Below are 18049 nucleotides of genomic sequence, written 5' to 3' on the forward strand. Positions count from 1 at the left end.
CCCGGATCACTAGAGGATCAGGTCCCATTTCAAAGGGCAGAAAAGGACAAAATCTTCTGTTATGCTATCGGGTGGCATATGTAAACTGTCACACTTGGCCTTTTGTTGCAAGTTATTTGTTAAGTGGTTCGTGCTCATTGTAATAAAAAAATTCCTTCAAATCACTCTTTCATTGTAAGTACCGGTATTCAGTGCAGTAATGTGATATTAGCAATTACAATTCCATCAACCTTCAAAAGAAAAATAATCTTATTACGGCAATACTGTTATATAAACAGAACAATGATAATTATGACAATACCATGGTTATTATAATGAACTAAAACCATAAAAACCATTGTCATTACTTAAATGATAATATATATATATGATTATATATATATATATATATATATATAATTTTTTGTATATATATATATATATATATATATAATTTTTTGTAACGGTTACTCTTACACAGTGGGACTCTATACCGCCTCCCTGATGGCAGAAGCTGATACATTGGAAATAAAACATGAAAGTGTTATTGTATGGATAAAAACTTTTTATCCTAAATATTGAAACATTCTTCATAAAGTCGTTTGTGTCCCGCAGAAGAATGAAAGACATATAGGTTTGGATCGAATGTGAGTAAATGATGGGTGACCATTGAAGACCCACTGAAGTGCCGTGAAACGTGTAGCATTATTCAATGTGTTGATGTCATTTCCACTGACACAGGAAGAGGGCAGGACATATCGAGCAGCTCCTTTTCCATTTATTTATTTTAGTTTAAGCAGGTCAGACGTGTCACACGCACGCACGCACACACACACACACATTTTATGGGGTGGGGACATTAGACAAAATTATGTTTATCCTGCACAAATATAGGGTTTCCAGGACACCACGCACACACACACACACACACACACACACACAGAATTTCTGACTTTAAGGTAAAAACATTTCTAGAATGCTAAACAGCATTTATCTCAGTATCTTGCCTTTGGCTCGTCTTGTTTTTTTCTTGCAATTGGTAACATTTTGAAACCCAATTATTTTGTGCATGCAAACATTGCTAGAAATGATACTCAGTTTTGCCTAAGGCCGGGTGTAAGTCAAACAATAACTGAAAAACAAAAACAAAAACCTTCCATCTAAACTGTGCTAGGAGGTGAACACACATTCCAGAACTGCTGACTGACGCCATGACGGAAACACTCACCTGTCAAACTGCATACCTAGAACTAGGTCAGAGCACCCCGGGGTCATTTACTAAAACTAAAACCAGAACATCTTTGTTACTTGAAATAAAATGAACGCTAATTAAAATACAATTATTTACACACAACAAATATTATTTCATTATTATTTAATGCTTTTAAAAAAACAATCATAAAAATTACAAATACACACAATAAAATGACTAAAACTTTAAATTTAAAATGAAAACCGATAATACAAACATATAAACAATTAAAAAAAACTATGGTTTCACTTTTTTTTGATAGCTCCGCTCAGACTTTCTGTTGACTATAAGTTACGTTACTCCTACATGTCAAATAACTCTCATTAGTTAACAGAATGTCTAAAGGGAACCATCAAAACAAAGTGTAACCTATAATATTAGCTCAATGATCCTAAACACTGGGTCTGGGGTCGTCTGGATTGAACAATTATTTTATTAAGTACATACATTTAAGGCATTAGCAATAATAAAATCTGGACTCTTTAAATTTGCTAAAGATATTAAAATGGGGTGTGCTGCCAGATTAAAAAAATAAAGGAATAAATCTTGTTTAAAACACACTCACAGTATCTTGCCTTGTCATAAAAGTCAAATGATCTGATATTTTAAGAAAATCAATTGGCCATGAGACATTTTCTGTGTTGCTGCATATTGGTTGCATTGAATCGCAAGACGAAACTTTTTCAAGTATTGAATGTTTTTGGTGTGTTGATGTTGTTCATAGAAATAATACAATAATACCTTATTTTCATGAGTTTTATTCTTAATCAATGAGAACTTTTCTCTTCATTGTGATATCGGGACAGTTGCATTAGCCTACTTTTATGAATTGCATTTAATGTTTTAATAAATATTTGAAAACAGACAAAAAAGCCTCATCATGCCTCTGACCCATATACCTTTATCAAAATGTCCCAGCAAAATTCCAGGCCCTGTGAATTTAAGCAAGGCCGTAGATGAGGGGACTCATTTATAAAATGTTGTGTAGAAACCATAAAATGATCTTATGATCATTTCTCAAATGTGTGATAGGCCTACGTTTTATAAATGAGGCCCCGCACGTGTCAAACTCTGTCCCAGGCTGCGAACTACGGGGGAGCTCGGCTGTGTGAGCTTGACAATGTGTTATTTTGACGTGCAATTTCAGTTTTGTGTAATGTGATCATGTGGATTATGTGTAACATATCAAAAATATCATTCATTCATGCATGACGGCGATTTAAACCTACCGGTAATTCACTTCAATAAAGATAACTACACACGCTATTCTTGTCATGAGCATCAAGGTGAGGTGGCGCTGCGGTGCAAATCCCACTCATGTTAACTCAACGATTCGACGAAAAAAATATAAACGAGGCCATTGATCTGCGCGCGAAAAATCCATTCTGAGTGGAAATCCATTCTGGGTTAAGGAAGGCATGTTATTCCCAAATTGTGTTGTGGCTGTGTTGTTATAGGTCTGCGTGACTCTCGATGTCTTAGGCCTAATTGAACGGAGGAATTATGCTATTCTTCAGTAGCCCGATGAGTAGGCTAATTTAACCGTTGTTCATGTGAACTCAATGACAGCCTATTTATAGACTATTTGTGGGTGGATGTTTGCGGTTTGACATCAATTATAGTGTCGATTAAGTAGGCTATAATAGGGTAAATCCTGTAGTGAGAGAAAGTTATGTAGCTGTTATGTATCAGTCGTTCATGAACATGATCCGTTCATTGTGTCTGTTACGTGACAAGTGAACGGAAGATGCGGAAGGTAAAGTAATTATTTGTGTTCCTTGTAAATTATTTTTGACTCCATTATAATGATTTCTTAATTCATCACGATAATGATCACGATTGGGTAGGTGGATGTGTTCGGGGAAGTATATACCCGAATATAAGACGACCCTGAATATAAGACGACCCCCCATTTCCAGACTTATTTTTGTGGAAAAAAATCTGGTTTTCAACAGAAAATAATTTTATTTGAAAATTGCACTGATAATTCATTCTCTCTCTTCCAGCACGCGCGCGCACATTTCTCTCTCTCTCTCTCTCTCTCTCTCTCTCTCTCTCTCGCTCTGTCTCTCGCGCGGCAGAGAGGAGCAGCGTTTTAATTCAGTTAAGCACAGATATTATGTTGCTTCTCTAATTTTACATGCAAGTATTGCCGAAATCACAGCACAGATATTGTTTTTATCTTCTGTGTATTTGATTTCATCAGACGACGCTCGATTATCAGGATTTTTGTGCAGATTAACATCTTGGAAGGGAAAGCTCTTAATGGGTCGCGTTTCAGTCACTATTTCATATTAATTAGTTCTTTCTCCCTTTCCCCCCGTGATTTTGTCTATATCGCAAAAATAATTTTTATTTGAAAATTGCACTGATAATTCATTCTCTCTCTTCCAGCACGCGCGCGCACATTTCTCTCTCTCTCTCTCTCGCTCGCTCTGCGTCTCTCGCGCGCACTTCTCTCTCTCTCTCTCTCTCTCTCTCTCTCTCTCTCTCTCTCTCTCTCTCTCTCTCTCTCTCTCTCTCTCTCTCTCTCTGCGTCTTTCGCGAGGCAGAGAGGAGCAGCGTTTTAATTCAGTTAAACACAGATATTATGTTGCTTCTCTAATTTTACATGCAAGTATTGCCGAAATCACAGCACAGATATTGTTTTTATCTTCTGTCTGTGTATTTGATTTCATCAGACGACGGCTCGATTATCAGGATTTTTGTGCAGATTAACATCTTGGAAGGGAAAGCTTGTTTAATGGGTCTCGTTTCAGTCACTATTTAATATCAATTCGTTCTTTCTCCCTTTCCCCCCGTGATTTTGTCTATATCGCGAATATAAGACGACCCCCCATTTTTCAGCCTATTTTTAGGACAAAAACCTCGTCTTATATTCGGGTATATGGGTATAACATTTAAAGCCCCTTAAATGACCGAAATGGCTCGAAAAAAGATAAGTTCATTTTGATGAACGAGATCGAACAAGAGAGTCAGTAAAATGATCCGAACTTCCCATCCTCGTATGGTACGCGCATACACCACCCCAATTTAAAAACAAAAAAAGGGCTCCCCCAAAGGACACGGTATAGTTTGAACACTGCACTGTCCTACAGAGTTTAGCTCCAGCCAGCTCCAAAACACCCGCCTGGAGGTTTCTGGTGATCCTGGAGACTCGATTAGCTGGTCCGGGTGTGTTCACTGGTGTTGGAGTTAAACTCTGCAGGAGGAACTGAATTTGACACCCCTGCTTAGATAACACAGCTAACCTCTTGAAGCTCTGCCACGATGTGTTAATGCCCACAAGTGGATCCTACTTGTCATTGCAGCTAGAGATCATATGGACTACACACAGCTGCCTTCATGATAAAAATTAATTAATTTAGTTAAATCTGCGTACTTTATATTTTTACCCTGTAGTCGCAGAACGATGCAATAGGGAAACAGTAAAAGCTATAAATAATGAGTTCATATAGTTAAATTCATTTCATTATTTACAACCTTGAACCTTATTCTAAAAAAAAAAAAAAAAAGCTGAAAAATAATCTATTTTAATATATTTGTACGTTAAACCTGCATAGATCAAGCCACGTCTTTTACCAAGTGAATCTGCTCTTAAAGCTACAGTGTGTAATTTTTTAAGTTGATTCTTAGCAAAAACCACTTTGTTCTTTCAAAATTATATGTGCTCATTGATGTATAATTACTTCTACCAACTAATCAAGTATTCTCGTAAGCTTAGAATCTCCCATGTATAATACATACGGGTGAGCTGCTCGAATGGCGGAAGCCATGTTGCGCCTCCATCTTGAAAATACATTAGCCAAAGAGGGACATACCTGGAAATTCAAGCTTCGCCTTTCACGTTTTTACACTCAGTGGCACCATGACGAATGCGAGGGGGAGATTACTCGCGACTGCCGGCAGATTTGAAATAATACGCCCACCATTGAAGTTAAAATGCTCTCGGAATGGGAGGGGCTAGAAAGTAATATTGGTAACACTTTACAATAAGGTTCATTTATTAAACATTATTTAATGTATTAACTAACATGAACAATACATTTGTTACAGTATTTATGAATCTTTGTTAATGTTAGTTAATATGAATAAAGCTGTTCATTGTTTGTTCATGTTAGTTCACAGTGCATTAACTCATGTTAACAAGATTTTAATAAAGTATTAGTAAATGTCGAAATTAACATTAACAAAGATGAATAAATGCTGTATAAGTGCAGTTCATTATTAGTTAACGTTAACTAATGTAGTTAACTAATGTTAACTAATGAACCTTATTGTAAAGTGTTACCGTAATATTCAGTTGGTAGTCATATCAAATTTCACCGCTAGATGGGAGTAATTCCTACACAGTGTAGCTTTAAGAAATATTTGGATATTTGATATCACTTTAAGTGCTTTGAGACAGTCCATGTGAAATAAGACTGACGATGAGTTATTGCAGGTCGAGGCCTATATGAAGACACCAGAATAAAGCAGTACTATGACTGACAGTAACCACGATGAAGCACTCATCTGTAAGGCTCCGTTTTGGTCACAGTAACAGTCTCCTTTTTGACGTGGGTTGTCTGGAAGTTTGGTTGGAGTCGGCTCTGGACACTTCATCCAATCAACTGCGGTCGATCTGTGACTGACAGTGTCTTGGTCCAATCCTCCGCTCTTCAGCACCCAATACGAGTTGTTCTTGAAGAAATAGGTATCTCCTGAGAGGCAAAAAAAGAAGAGGGATCACAGGCATGATGGGAAAAAGGTGCCTTCTCAGGGAGAGGACAATCCCATGTACATTGTAACAAACTCAGTAAATAAAATGTATCCAAGATTGTGGACAATATTTTTTAAATCCAATTGTGGCTTTTTTCAATCAAATAAATGAGTGAAGATGATAATGTTAAAAATCATGGTTGAAAATAATTCTGGTTCATTTGTCACACTGGTCATGGAAGATCAAGCCGAGCGCATTGCATTGTGGGATATCATACAATAGTTCATTCCAGGTAGGGAAAAATATGGAGACAGATCAGACTCATTAATAATTCACGCAGAAAACCTGATTCACACATGCGTAGACAATTTCACATGCATGAAACCTAATTCACATACACACAAAAAAAATTCACGTGCGTGGAAAAAAATTTTTTTCACAAAAAACAATTCACATACGCAAAATACAATGATAAATTCATAAAATACATTTCACAAAACACAATTCGTAGATATACAACTGTGTGCAAAAACCTTTGAGTGTTTAAAATGTACGAGTTGATCCCTGAATGTGGACGTGCAATCGTCATTCACGTGTGAATCGCCTCGGATGTGTGTGTGTGTGTTTTTGAGACTTTCCTGGCAGAGCTCTTGACCCACGCGGGTCTGTCGTACTCTTTAGCCAATCAGATGCGAGCTTACCATTCAACCAATCATATATGGAATCCCCTGAGAGTGCATTCGATGAGCACGGTTCTGCGCACCATTTGCGCAATACGGATTAATTAGAACGGAAATGAAGCCTCAATGAAGCTTTCAATCCAGATGCAAAATGCTCTTTTAATGAAAAAGCGCAGATATTCATTAAATGTGTTAAAATGAGATTCTGTGCCATCTATGATCAAGAGAAAAAATGAAGGTGGGCATCTGACGCCATCACCATATATTTAGGGCATTTTTGTAGCCTTGGTTTCCCCAGACTGCCTTTCCGCAGCGCGATTTTATTCACACTGAAAGGCAGTCTGGATACCATGGACCAGATTTTCACCTCATCTAGGGAACCAATCACAGAACGGGGAGGGAGCAGCAAGACGATGACGACATCTATGCGACACAACTAAGCAGTTTGTTTATATCCATATATACCTTCGACCCTCATGTTTATCTTGCACAAACGGCAATAGTCGCTGAACGTCATTGTTTACACAAAAATATCTTACCCATCGTCTTCTTCCTTGTCTAATTTCTGTCGCTCTACATACGTCATCTGGTATAATCAAAACGATGGGCTATGAGCTACGTACAGGCGCATTTGATAGACATTCTTAGCACCCAATAAACGGCGTCGGGCATTCGTAAACCACGCCTCAAATACGAGAAAATGCACATGTGGTTCCCAGACCCAAGTCTCAACGAGAATTGGGTCTGGCTTTAGCCAGGCTAGCATTTTTGCACATTTTGTCCTGAAGTCATGCTGCATCAGAAACATTCCTTCCTACTATATAGAAGTATGTGACAAAAGTAGTATGTCCGAACTCACAGTACTCATAAGAGTAGGCAAAACGTCCCCGGATGACCTACTTTCGATGAGATTCTGAAGTGTGCATGATGGACACTTTACTATCCCATGAGGCCACATGAGAGGATTTATGAATGGCAATGAAGCGACGCAACTGACGCTGTAGGTCACATGATCGTGAAGTAATTACTTATTCAAAATAAGTAACTCAAGAGAGTGTGCGATATCAGACGCAGCTATTGTTTTTTTTTTGTTAAATAGGTTTTTGGTTGCACGCCTAAAATAAGGTCTGTGGTGAACAAAAGCTCAATATATTTTCACATTTTATATGACATAAAATACATTGGACATTTTTAAGGCGTTTTGCTAAAAAGTACCATAGTTAAATGGGTACAGAGGTTGTCGGGGACATTAAACATCATCAACCGGTACAATAAAATCATCTACTCTCTAGTCGCTTTCACAGCCTCGTTGTGTTTATAATCGTGCTCTTGCAAACTATTCTAACTCAAACTTTCAGGGAAAATGTGTTTAAATGTGTTTTGGAAGTTTATTATTATTATTTTTTATCCAAAAGCTCATGGAAATATCCTGTTGGCTTTTTGTCGAAGGAACCAGGGTGATGCAAACTTTTGGGTTGATACAAAAATAATCACTTCAGCGCTCTGTTGCAAACATAGTCTCACTGACCGCTACAGATTGATATGAATGATACGCTTCTTTTGTATACTAAGCTGAAAATGCACTTGAGGTAAACAGCCGTTCTCTACATACCCTCTCCCCAGGTGATGATGTCATCAGGGTCAATCGGCACACCCTTCCAGAGGGAGGACTGTCTGGGATAATCTGCGTCTGGACGAAGGTTCTCGGACCCTGAGCCTTCAGAGAGCCTCCAGAACCATCCACCGCTGAAGATGTAGGTTTTTCCGTTATGAGCCCAAATGAAGGCCGCCTCCACCCTCTTCACATCCTTCCCATCATGAGAGATCAGCCCCCAGTCGGACAACGGACGTGGATAACCAGCCATCGCCATGGTGTCTTTAAATACCCAGTACTGAGAGCCTATGTAAAAAAAAATCTAAAGTTTACATGCATTCAGTTACAGAAACAAGCATTTTCAAACTGATTTCTGTCATGGCAATGTCCGGAGTGTTTGGCATGTAGTGGATATGACAATGTTGATATTGGCAGAATAGATCTGCAACGCTGGTGCTGTTATTGCTGCAGCTGCAACCAGTACAGGACTTGCTATTGCCAATACATACACGACACGCTGCTGTGAGCAAGACACGCTGCTGCTGTACAATATAGCGTAGCAGATCTATACAGGTGGAGCTGGGGAAGGTGGAGGGTTTATGAACGCGCTGCACTGTTAAGGCAAATGCTATTAAGTATATGAAAGTTGAGCAGCGAGCTCATTGGCTGCTGATGCAGCAGGAACCAATCAGCTGCGCACTATAGAGAACGATGTGATTGCAAGCGTTTGAGTTAAGGACCTATTAGCCTGCGCCATCTAGAGTTTCATTACAGAACTTTGTATTTGTTATTCCATTCATGTGCACCCAAATGAATAAAAACGAACCTATGAAGAAGATGATTCTGCCGTCCGCTTTTCTTTCATAAACTGCATCTATCTTGTCAGTGCCAGGAGGAAGACCCCTCCAGAAGTTTTTTATGAGAGCAGGCTGAAAGGACACGAGAGATCCAGACCGCTGGATTCGCCAGAAATATGGACCTGACCGAAACAGAAGCAAAAATAAATGAACTTAAATGAATTTAAAATAAAATAAAAAAGAGCTACAAATATATGAAATGTAGCAGCTTTATGTAAGTGCTTATAATCTAAACTAGGCAGAATCTGTACATTTCTAAGAAATGTTATTTTAGACAGCATAGTTTGTACCTTTAAAAAAGAAGACCTCTCCTCTGATGTTTGCCACCGCATCAAAACCTCCCTCACAGCGATTCAGGGCTGTTGGATCCGGTCTAGACAAACAGAGATGTTCATTTGAACTTCTTCTCATTGAGTGCTGGAGATGTTATTAGTAGCTGATATGGCAGTGAAGCTACACTATTGTTTAACAGTTTGGGGCCTGAAAGAGTTTTGGAAATAAGTCTCTTATGCTCATCAAGACTGCATTTGTTTGACCAAAAAGGTCAATTAAAGGGATAGTTCAATTCAAAATGAAAATTCTGTCATCATTTACTCGCCCTCAAGTTGTTTCAAAACTGTATGAATTTCTTTCTTCTGCTGAACACAAAGGAAGATATTCTGAAGAATGTCAATTAACTGGTCCGATTGACTTCCATAGTAGGAAAAAAAAATACTATGGAAGTCAATGGGACCAGTTAACTGTTTGGTTAGTGACATTCTTCAAAATATTTTCCTTTGTGTTCAGCAGAAGAAAGAGATTCATACAGGTTTGAAACAACTTGAGGGCGAGTAAATGATGACAGAATTTTCATTTTAAAGTGAACTATCCCTTTAAAACACTAATATTGTGAAATACTTTTGCAATTCAAAATAACTTTTTCTACTTGAATCTATTTTTAAATGTCATTTATTCTTGTGATGCAAAGTTGAATTTCAGTGTCACATGATCCTTCAGAAATCATTCTAATATGCGGATTTGCTGCTCAAGAAACATGTCTGATTATTATCAGTGTTGAAAACAGTTGTGCTGCTTAATGTTTTTGTGATACATTTCTTTTCAGGATTAGTTGATGAACAGAAAGTTCAAAAGAACAGCATTTACTCTGTTTATTTTAAAAGTCTTTACTGTCACTTTTGATAAATGTAATGCTTCTTTGCTGAATAAAAGTATAATTTAAAAAAACAATGACCTCAAACTTTTGAACGGTAAACATGACTCACTGTGATGGTACTTTGGGACTAGGTGGTTTTGGTGGTTTGGGTAAGTGTGGAGTAGGGTTATTTGGTGACGGTGTTGGTGAGCCTCTCTTCACTCCTGTTAAAACACATACATGACATAAAAAAACAACAACCAAAACCACAGCCACAACTTTAGATATGGCCTCGGCTTAAAGGGCTAGCTCACCTAAAAATTTAAATTCCAGAAAAATAAAATTAATTAATTACTCACCCTCATGTCGTTCCAAACCCATAAGACTTTAGTTCATCTTCAGAACACAAATGAAGATATTTGATGAAATCTGAGAGCTTTCTGTCCCTCCATCCACTTTCAAGACCCAGAAAGGTAAGACAAGTATTAAAGTAATCTATGTAACTCCATTTTATGAAGTGCTTTGTTTGCACAAATCATACATAATTTACCACTTTATTCACAAAATCATCTCAACAACATCCGTTCTTGCACCAACACAACACGCGTGTGTTGTGCTCTCGTGAACACGTGTTGGAACACATGTTTTGTAAATTAGTGGTAAATTATGTTTTTTTACAATCAAAGCACTTGCTTCGCTTCATAATATTGAGGTTAAACCACTTGAGTCACATGGATTACTTTAATAATGTCTTTATTACCTTTCTGGGTAGTAATGGAGTACCAATGGAGGGACAAAAGGTCTCAGATTTCATCAAAAAGATCTACATTTGTGTTTCGACGTGAAAATGAGTAATTAATGACCGAATTTTCACTTTTGTGTAAACTAACCCTTTAAGGCGATTAACTGGAAAGATCAGTTTACAGATAATGAATTCAAACCAGCTAACAGATTAAAAAGTGTTACATTGACATTTGATTTAACTTTACATTCTTAGCACATATTCTTATTTAAAGTAGAAGTAGTTCAATAACAAAAAAACAAAAAAAATCACTTTATTTTTTACACTAAGCTATTCTATTATTTGTGATACGATTTGTGATTGTGTCCTTATGTTTGGAGAAAAGAGAAAAGGAAAAAGAGAAAATGTGTATGGAGAAAAGGATTCCTTTGTGTTTCCATAGAAAGATATAGAAATAACAGCAAACAGGTTTTAAAAGACCTGAGGATGAACAAATGATGACACAATATTACATTTTGGGTGAACAATCCCTTCCCGAGCAGGTGCACAAAGCTTATTAAGAGTTCCTACCGTAGATTGACTGAATGGCATTGCGATCGTCAGCTGGAAGAGTGTAAGATGCAATATCAACTCCAACAGCACCCTGGTAATACGGGCGCATGATGGAGGGAGAAGAGGAGGAATGAGAGAGGCCGAGGGCATGACCAAATTCATGCACAGCCACCGTGAACAAATCAGTGCCGCTGTCATCTGAAAACATTCAGAGAATAAGAGGAGATTCTCATTTATGTATAATGACATTTTATAAGTGGGTGATTCGTCAATGAAGGAGACTTTGGACTACTTAAAAGCACGAGCATTTAGTATCACATGTCCTAAAATAAAGATGACGTGTCGTGATGGTAATGACAATACTTCCTTTTTCTTCTCTCTAGGTCTTGGACTTTTTGAACATGAGTTAGCTAGCAGTCTAATAAAACTGAACTTATAAAACGAAGATAGATTTTAAAAAAAAATAGCTTGTCTCTGAAATACAATTTTCAAATATTAACCTTATAAAAATGCTCTGAAATCAAGAAAACCTGAAAAAAGTTTCTGTTCATGAGAGGTGCTTCACTTCTCATTCCCATCAAATGTTGTCTTGGCATGATGGATATGACAGCAATACTTCTTTGTAATACAAATATGCCATTTTAGGCAACTCATAAGCCCTAAAATGTGGGAGAATTTAACTTGTAACACTTAAAATTAGGAGAAAAAAATGTAATTTTAAAGAGAGCTAATACATCAGTTTAAAGCTTTTATAAATATACGAGTTCGCTTGTTCATATAATCATACGGGATAGGTGAACAGATTTGGCCTGCTGTCTATGATTGAAAGTTTGCTCTTAATAAATTTTTCAGAAATACATTTTAAAAAAAAAACTAATATAGGCTTATGGGATGCTTTAGAGAAAGCATCATCGGAAGATGTAAGCTAAGATGCCCTTATATACCCATCCGCCCAAACTTACGTCATGAACTTTATTAGTATTCAGTAACTGCTCAGACTGACACTATCGGATGAGAACTAAATTTGAACCGATTTAAGCTGGATGATGACACTAACTTTGCAATATTGACACCATTATTGAACTGAAACGAAGCAACATTGAACTGACTTGAGCTAAATAATGAAACTATTGTCATCTGTAGAGCTTATAGCTGAATTGAACTCATGTCATTATTGCTGAACTTTACACTTGAACTGAAGTGAAGCCACTGAACTAAACTTGAACTAAAGCTGAACAATAAGATATCTTCTGTAGAGCTGCTTTTCATTTGTTTCATAATGTCATAAACATTCCTGTTTATTAACATGAAGCTGCTTTGAAACAATATGAATACAATTGTATACAATTTGTAGCCTATTGTATAAAGTAATATATAAATAAATGTGACTTCACTTGGGTTTACTTTTTCTTCTGTGAAAAAACAGACTGAAAATATCCTAAAAGCAAAAAAATAAAGACAGTTCATTTGCAAAAGCATTGAATTTGATGAATCCACAAATATTCTGGTTTGGGACTGTTCTTCATCTATCAATCAGTGAATATTTAGTAACGCTCGTATATCTTGCCTGCGTAGGTCCAGCTCTCCTCATCATCAAAATGTGTATCTCCAGCAAGATCATACTCCCCTGGGAAGAAGGCATGAGCAAGTGTCCCTCCCTTCCCATCAAATGGATATCCGTCTTCGTGGAGCGAGCGGGCGAACGAGATCTTAATATCGGCCCTGTCCTGCTCGCCCGAGGAAGCAGCTTGAAAATTGAGGTTGGTGACATCACTCCAGGGTTTAAAGGCATAGGCCAATATAGACTGTACATCACTGGGTTTAAGGGATGGAAGGAGAGATGGGGAATTCTGGATGCTAGTAGGCAAAATGGAGATAAGTTAGTCACTGCATATTTAAAAGGGTTATTGTAAGTTATTACGCTTGGCAGTGACCATACAACTAACAAAAATATATTCTAATATTCCCATTAAGTTATGAAAAAAAAAATTCTGAATGTTCTCTGAGCATTCAAAATGTCCCGTTTGTGTTTTAATTATATGTATCCATCAAACATTATGGAAAAGTTACTTTTGAATGTTCTCTGAACATTCTGGAACAAAGTTCAACTAAAACAGTTTAAAAAGGCTGTAAGGGTCGGTTCACAACCTCACACAGAATGTGTTTTTCCTGTTAAAAACGCAGGTCGGTGGAATGAAAAAAGCTCAGGTTTTTTTAAAAGTTGAACTAATTTTAACTTGAGCGCCACGTTTTTAGATTGCTGTGTCATGCGCCAAACGCTGCAACGCTGAAACAACACTGAGCTAAATAATAATATATCTTCTGTAGAGCTGCTTTACAGCTCAAATTTCATGTTTCATAATTGATATTGATATTAACACTGTTATTTTACTGTTTATTAATGTGTCGTGAAGCTGCTTCAAAAGAATATGAATACAATAGACTACAATTTTATACAATTTGTATTGTATAAAGTAATAAATAAATGTGACTTTACTTGGTTTGACTTAAGCTTTATTTTAAAGCATTTTTCTTCTATGAAAAAAAAAAAACAGCGCCACGATTTTAGAATGCTGTGTCATGCGCGAGACGCCGCAACGGTTAAAGACGTCCGTCTAGAGTGTGTTTACATTGAAATGCTAATGGAAAAGTAGTGCAGTGGAATGGAAAAATGAGTTCTGTGTAGTTCTAAGAATTATGTTTTTATACAAACATTTTGAGAACATTATGAAAGACCAGATAACTGTGAACAAACATTCAATTGTACAGTTATTGTATTCTACAATGTTCTGAGAACGTTCCCTGTTAGCTGGGCATGTGTGTTTAGCGATGCAGACCTCCATGTGAGGTCAGACTTTTTCCAGCGGAGTCCAACAGTGGCATATCTTCTTTTCCTCCTTCGCTTTTTCAGCAAGTCCCCGAACCCTATAATGTCCGGCAATGAACATCGTGGTGTGCTCATCAGTTTCAGGGTGGCACTGTCTAGAGAAGCACAGGACAGAAGGTCTCAGATCAATATATAGACTTCAGAGGTGCAGAGTACATGTAATAAAACCCCATGTGAGGAGGAGAGACAATGAAATAGTTCTTTCTCTAGAGGAAATTTATTGAACCCACCAACCACAGCATGAGGAAAAAGTCACTCTAAACCTCATCATTATACTTGCATATATCAAGAAATGACTCGCTAGCTAACATGGAACGTACGTTCTCAGAGGTTTAGCAAACCTTGGCAAGGTTATCTCATAGTTATCAACAAATGTTCTTCTAGAAAGTTCGTTCAAATTATCTGATCTTTAATAATGTTCTCAAAAAGTTACAAAAACATTATTTATACATTGTTCATGGAATGTTTTTATCTGAAACATTTGGTTGGACGTTTGCATAACGTTTTATTAAATGTTACTACTACTCAAACATTCAAAAGTAACGTTCTCTTTATGTTTGCAAAATTATTAAATGTAACGTTCCCTTACCGTTCACATAAGCAAGAATGAACCAAGAAAAGTTCTTAAAACGGGATGTTTTGAGCGTTTAGAGAACATTCAGAAACTTAATGTGAACATTACCAAAACGTTCTTCGAATGTTAGCTGGGATGGTGTTTTTGCTTTAATTTAATTAGAAAAAAAGCAGGGAAATCTAGAACAAAAAAGAACAAATAAATGAAGGGGGGAAAAAAGGCACTGAAAAAGTCCTCAAAGTTTTGTGAAACAAGACCGTTAGACCATTTCCTGCATGTGATGAAGTAGTTTCTGTGAGAGGCGCACGCATTGCATTTACCGAGTCTGCCCGTGTCTTCGAGGCCGGCGAATCTCTGCATCTCTTTGATGGCCTTCTCAATGCCCTCTTTGGTTTGCAGCTGCCCTGTGCGGGGGTCCGAGGCGGGCAGGTACCCATACCTGCTCAACCAATCCTAGGAGAAAACACACACTAAACATGTTCATTTAACTTAGTCAAATATACACATGAATAGAGCCATTTTATCATTTCCGTTTAAAGTGTAATGGCCAGTTCACAATAAGAACAATTACAATAACAGTAACTATATCAGCGTCCACACCAACGTACAATAAAATGTCTGATTCTGATTGGCTGTCAATGTTTTCATCGTTCATCATTTGAAAAAAATAATACTGAAAAGATTTTCATCCTCCTGTGTCATAATTTATTGTTGTGGTGTGGAAATCCCTATTCTCGTAGAAATGGGAAAAAAAGCCCTGGCTCACAGGGATTTTACACACATGCAAAACTAACATACAAAAAACAAACAAACCCACTTACTACATATGGCATTACTACAAATGTTTTTTTTTTTTTTTTCTGTTTTTAAAAAGAGTTTAACATGTAGTAATGCAGAGTACGGCTCATCTTACCACACCCCGAGAGTACTGGTCCGGCACCGGAGCCAAAAGAACCGGAGAGATCAACACAAGCACAGCGCAGGTCAGGTGAACCAACCAAAGACATCCTGAGGAAATCATCTGCAAAAAAACAAACAGCTGCCGACAATTAAAAGGATCTGCCTTTATTCTAAGGTTAATGTTGCCCTTATCTCCTCATACCGTTATATGCTCTGTTTCTCTAGCTACTTTCAGTTTATCTCTCTAAGGACTAGGCAGGGCAGGCCAATCGATGGGAAGGGGAGTCTCTCTCTCTCTCTCTCTCTCTCTCTCTCTCCCTCTCTCTCTCTCTCCCTCTCTCTCTCTCTCTCTCTCTCTCTCTCTCTCTCTCTCTCTCTTCTGAAAAAAAATACTCTTTCTGCAACAATCTCTCACTCCCTGCTGAATCAAGTGAGCATTCCTTAACTGCATTAAAATACATAATTCATATTAACATTAACTGTTCAATTATGCCTTTATTTAAAACAAGTTAAGCTTTGCCATTCTCAAATTTTGCAAAACGTAAATCAGTTTTTTTAAAAACACCACAAAACACAACTGAGGTTAAGGTGCAGTAGTTACACCCATAACTGAACTTAGGAAACAGGATGTTTCGATTTTTACCGTTACAACACTAATATTGTTCTGTTTTAGTTATCACCCTCATTAAAACAAACACTGCAATGATAACAGTTACAATTATATTTTCTTTCATTTTCAATAGGTTATGTAGGCCAATATTGCTTACAAAAACGAGCGAAAATCTAATATGACTAAAGTTGTGCAAGAAAGCTACTTTTAATAATCATGTATCAATAATGTATTAAAAATAAATCATGTAATCAATAATTATTTGCGGACAAGCATAGGCCTACATCAATGACACAAAAATAAAACTTTGAAATAATGTTGCCTAAATATGATTGTGTGTGCCCGGAAGCAGGGGCAGGAAGATAACATCACAGGGGTTCAGGAAATGTAGCCTACATGTGTTTAAAAAAAGAAGTCATGCCACTACCTTTGAAGGTCTCAGTGTGTTTAACTGAAGTGTATCGCACTCTGTTTAGGATGCATGCAGTATAGTGTTCACTCATATGTCAACATGGGCCTATTGCTCAAGGTGTCAGACACATGGACATGTGGTAAACGATGCAAAACGTGACTTTAATGAGCAATAGTGCTGTAGCAAAAGTGTTGTTCCCAATATGTTCTGATAAGATGCGGTCACATTTACCGTAGGTCGGAGACATTTTGCTGGCGGAATCCAGTCAATCCGTGCGATCTGAAGTTTCGTGTGAGGACGAAACAATTCTCCACGCAGATTTTGCTCATAGTCATGTGAATTATAACCTACAGAATGCTGCTTGGTTTGATAAAGGACTTCTGTTGTGTGAGCATGTATCGTCGTTACGCCATTGACAATGCGCAATGTACCTTTTTACTTTTTTCATTCTTGTAGGCTAATGGTAATATTTTTTTCATTTTTTTTTTATAATGCTCTCAAAATGTCAGCACAAAAACATGTTATTTCCAGTAACATTAATAGAACGTTTGTTCAGGGTTATCTGGCCTTCAAAAAAAATTCTCAAAATCTTAGCTAAAAAAATTAAAAATAACTCATTATGCAATGTTTTATTTCTATAAAAGATGTTGTTGGCCGTTCATATAGCCTAGGTTTTTTAAAATGTTAGCCTACTACTAGTTTCAGTCTTCAGAACGTTCAGAGAACATTCAAAAGTAACGTTTTCATAATGTTTGGGAAATTAATGTAATATTTTCTTAATGTTCAACTGAAAAAAAAAATAAAGCAAAATGAAAGCATTTAAAACTGGGTTTTGAAAGTTACGAGGACATAACGTTTGGTTTAATAGTTTTACCTTTTACTGTACATTGTTATTCTTACTTATTTACTTATTGCGGTGTACATGTCATACATTTACACGAAAATTGCTTTTGGTTGTGCAAAATGGATAAAAATGGCCTACATGTGTGAGACGTTTCTTAATTTTGACTTTGACACATCAGTCTTCCTCTTTCACTATGATAGTATATGTGTTGGCGAGCATCATTTCTGTTAGCCTATTAATTACTCAATCGTGAGAATTATATGAGTCATACTCAATAACAAAGTTATTAACACACCAGACAATATAAAACATGCATGATTATATCTGTGAGC

General features: G+C 37.0%; 1 protein-coding gene across 1 annotated transcript; it reads right to left on the reverse strand.

Annotated features, from left to right (window-relative positions):
- Positions 1-1351: 1351 nt before the first annotated feature.
- mmp25b (matrix metallopeptidase 25b) lies at positions 1352-16033 on the reverse strand. The gene is made up of 10 exons (XM_079596025.1): positions 15865-16033; positions 15272-15404; positions 14328-14472; positions 13058-13347; positions 11509-11688; positions 10327-10420; positions 9355-9437; positions 9034-9186; positions 8226-8513; positions 1352-5934 (listed from the first exon to the last, which is right to left on the reverse strand). Exons 1-10 carry the CDS (start codon positions 15970-15972, stop codon positions 5684-5686), a joined length of 1725 nt encoding a protein of 574 aa, XP_079452151.1. The 5' UTR covers positions 15973-16033; the 3' UTR covers positions 1352-5683.
- Positions 16034-18049: the final 2016 nt, after the last annotated feature.

The sequence above is a fragment of the Phoxinus phoxinus genome, assembly GCF_949152265.1.
Source record: "Phoxinus phoxinus genome assembly, chromosome: 21".
Lineage (NCBI taxonomy): Eukaryota > Metazoa > Chordata > Actinopteri > Cypriniformes > Leuciscidae > Phoxinus > Phoxinus phoxinus.

Excerpts from the sequence above, each read along its gene's own strand:
- mmp25b (XM_079596025.1), bottom strand. The coding sequence starts at position 15,972 with ATGATTTCCTCAGGATGTCTTTGGTTGGTTCACCTGACCTGCGCTGTG. Across the intron at positions 13,348-14,327 it reads AAGTCTGACCTCACATGGAG|CATCCAGAATTCCCCATCTC; the intron begins GTCTGCATCGCT and ends TTTGCCTACTAG. Across the intron at positions 11,689-13,057 it reads GGAGAGCTGGACCTACGCAG|ATGACAGCGGCACTGATTTG; the intron begins GCAAGATATACG and ends GAATGTTTTCAG.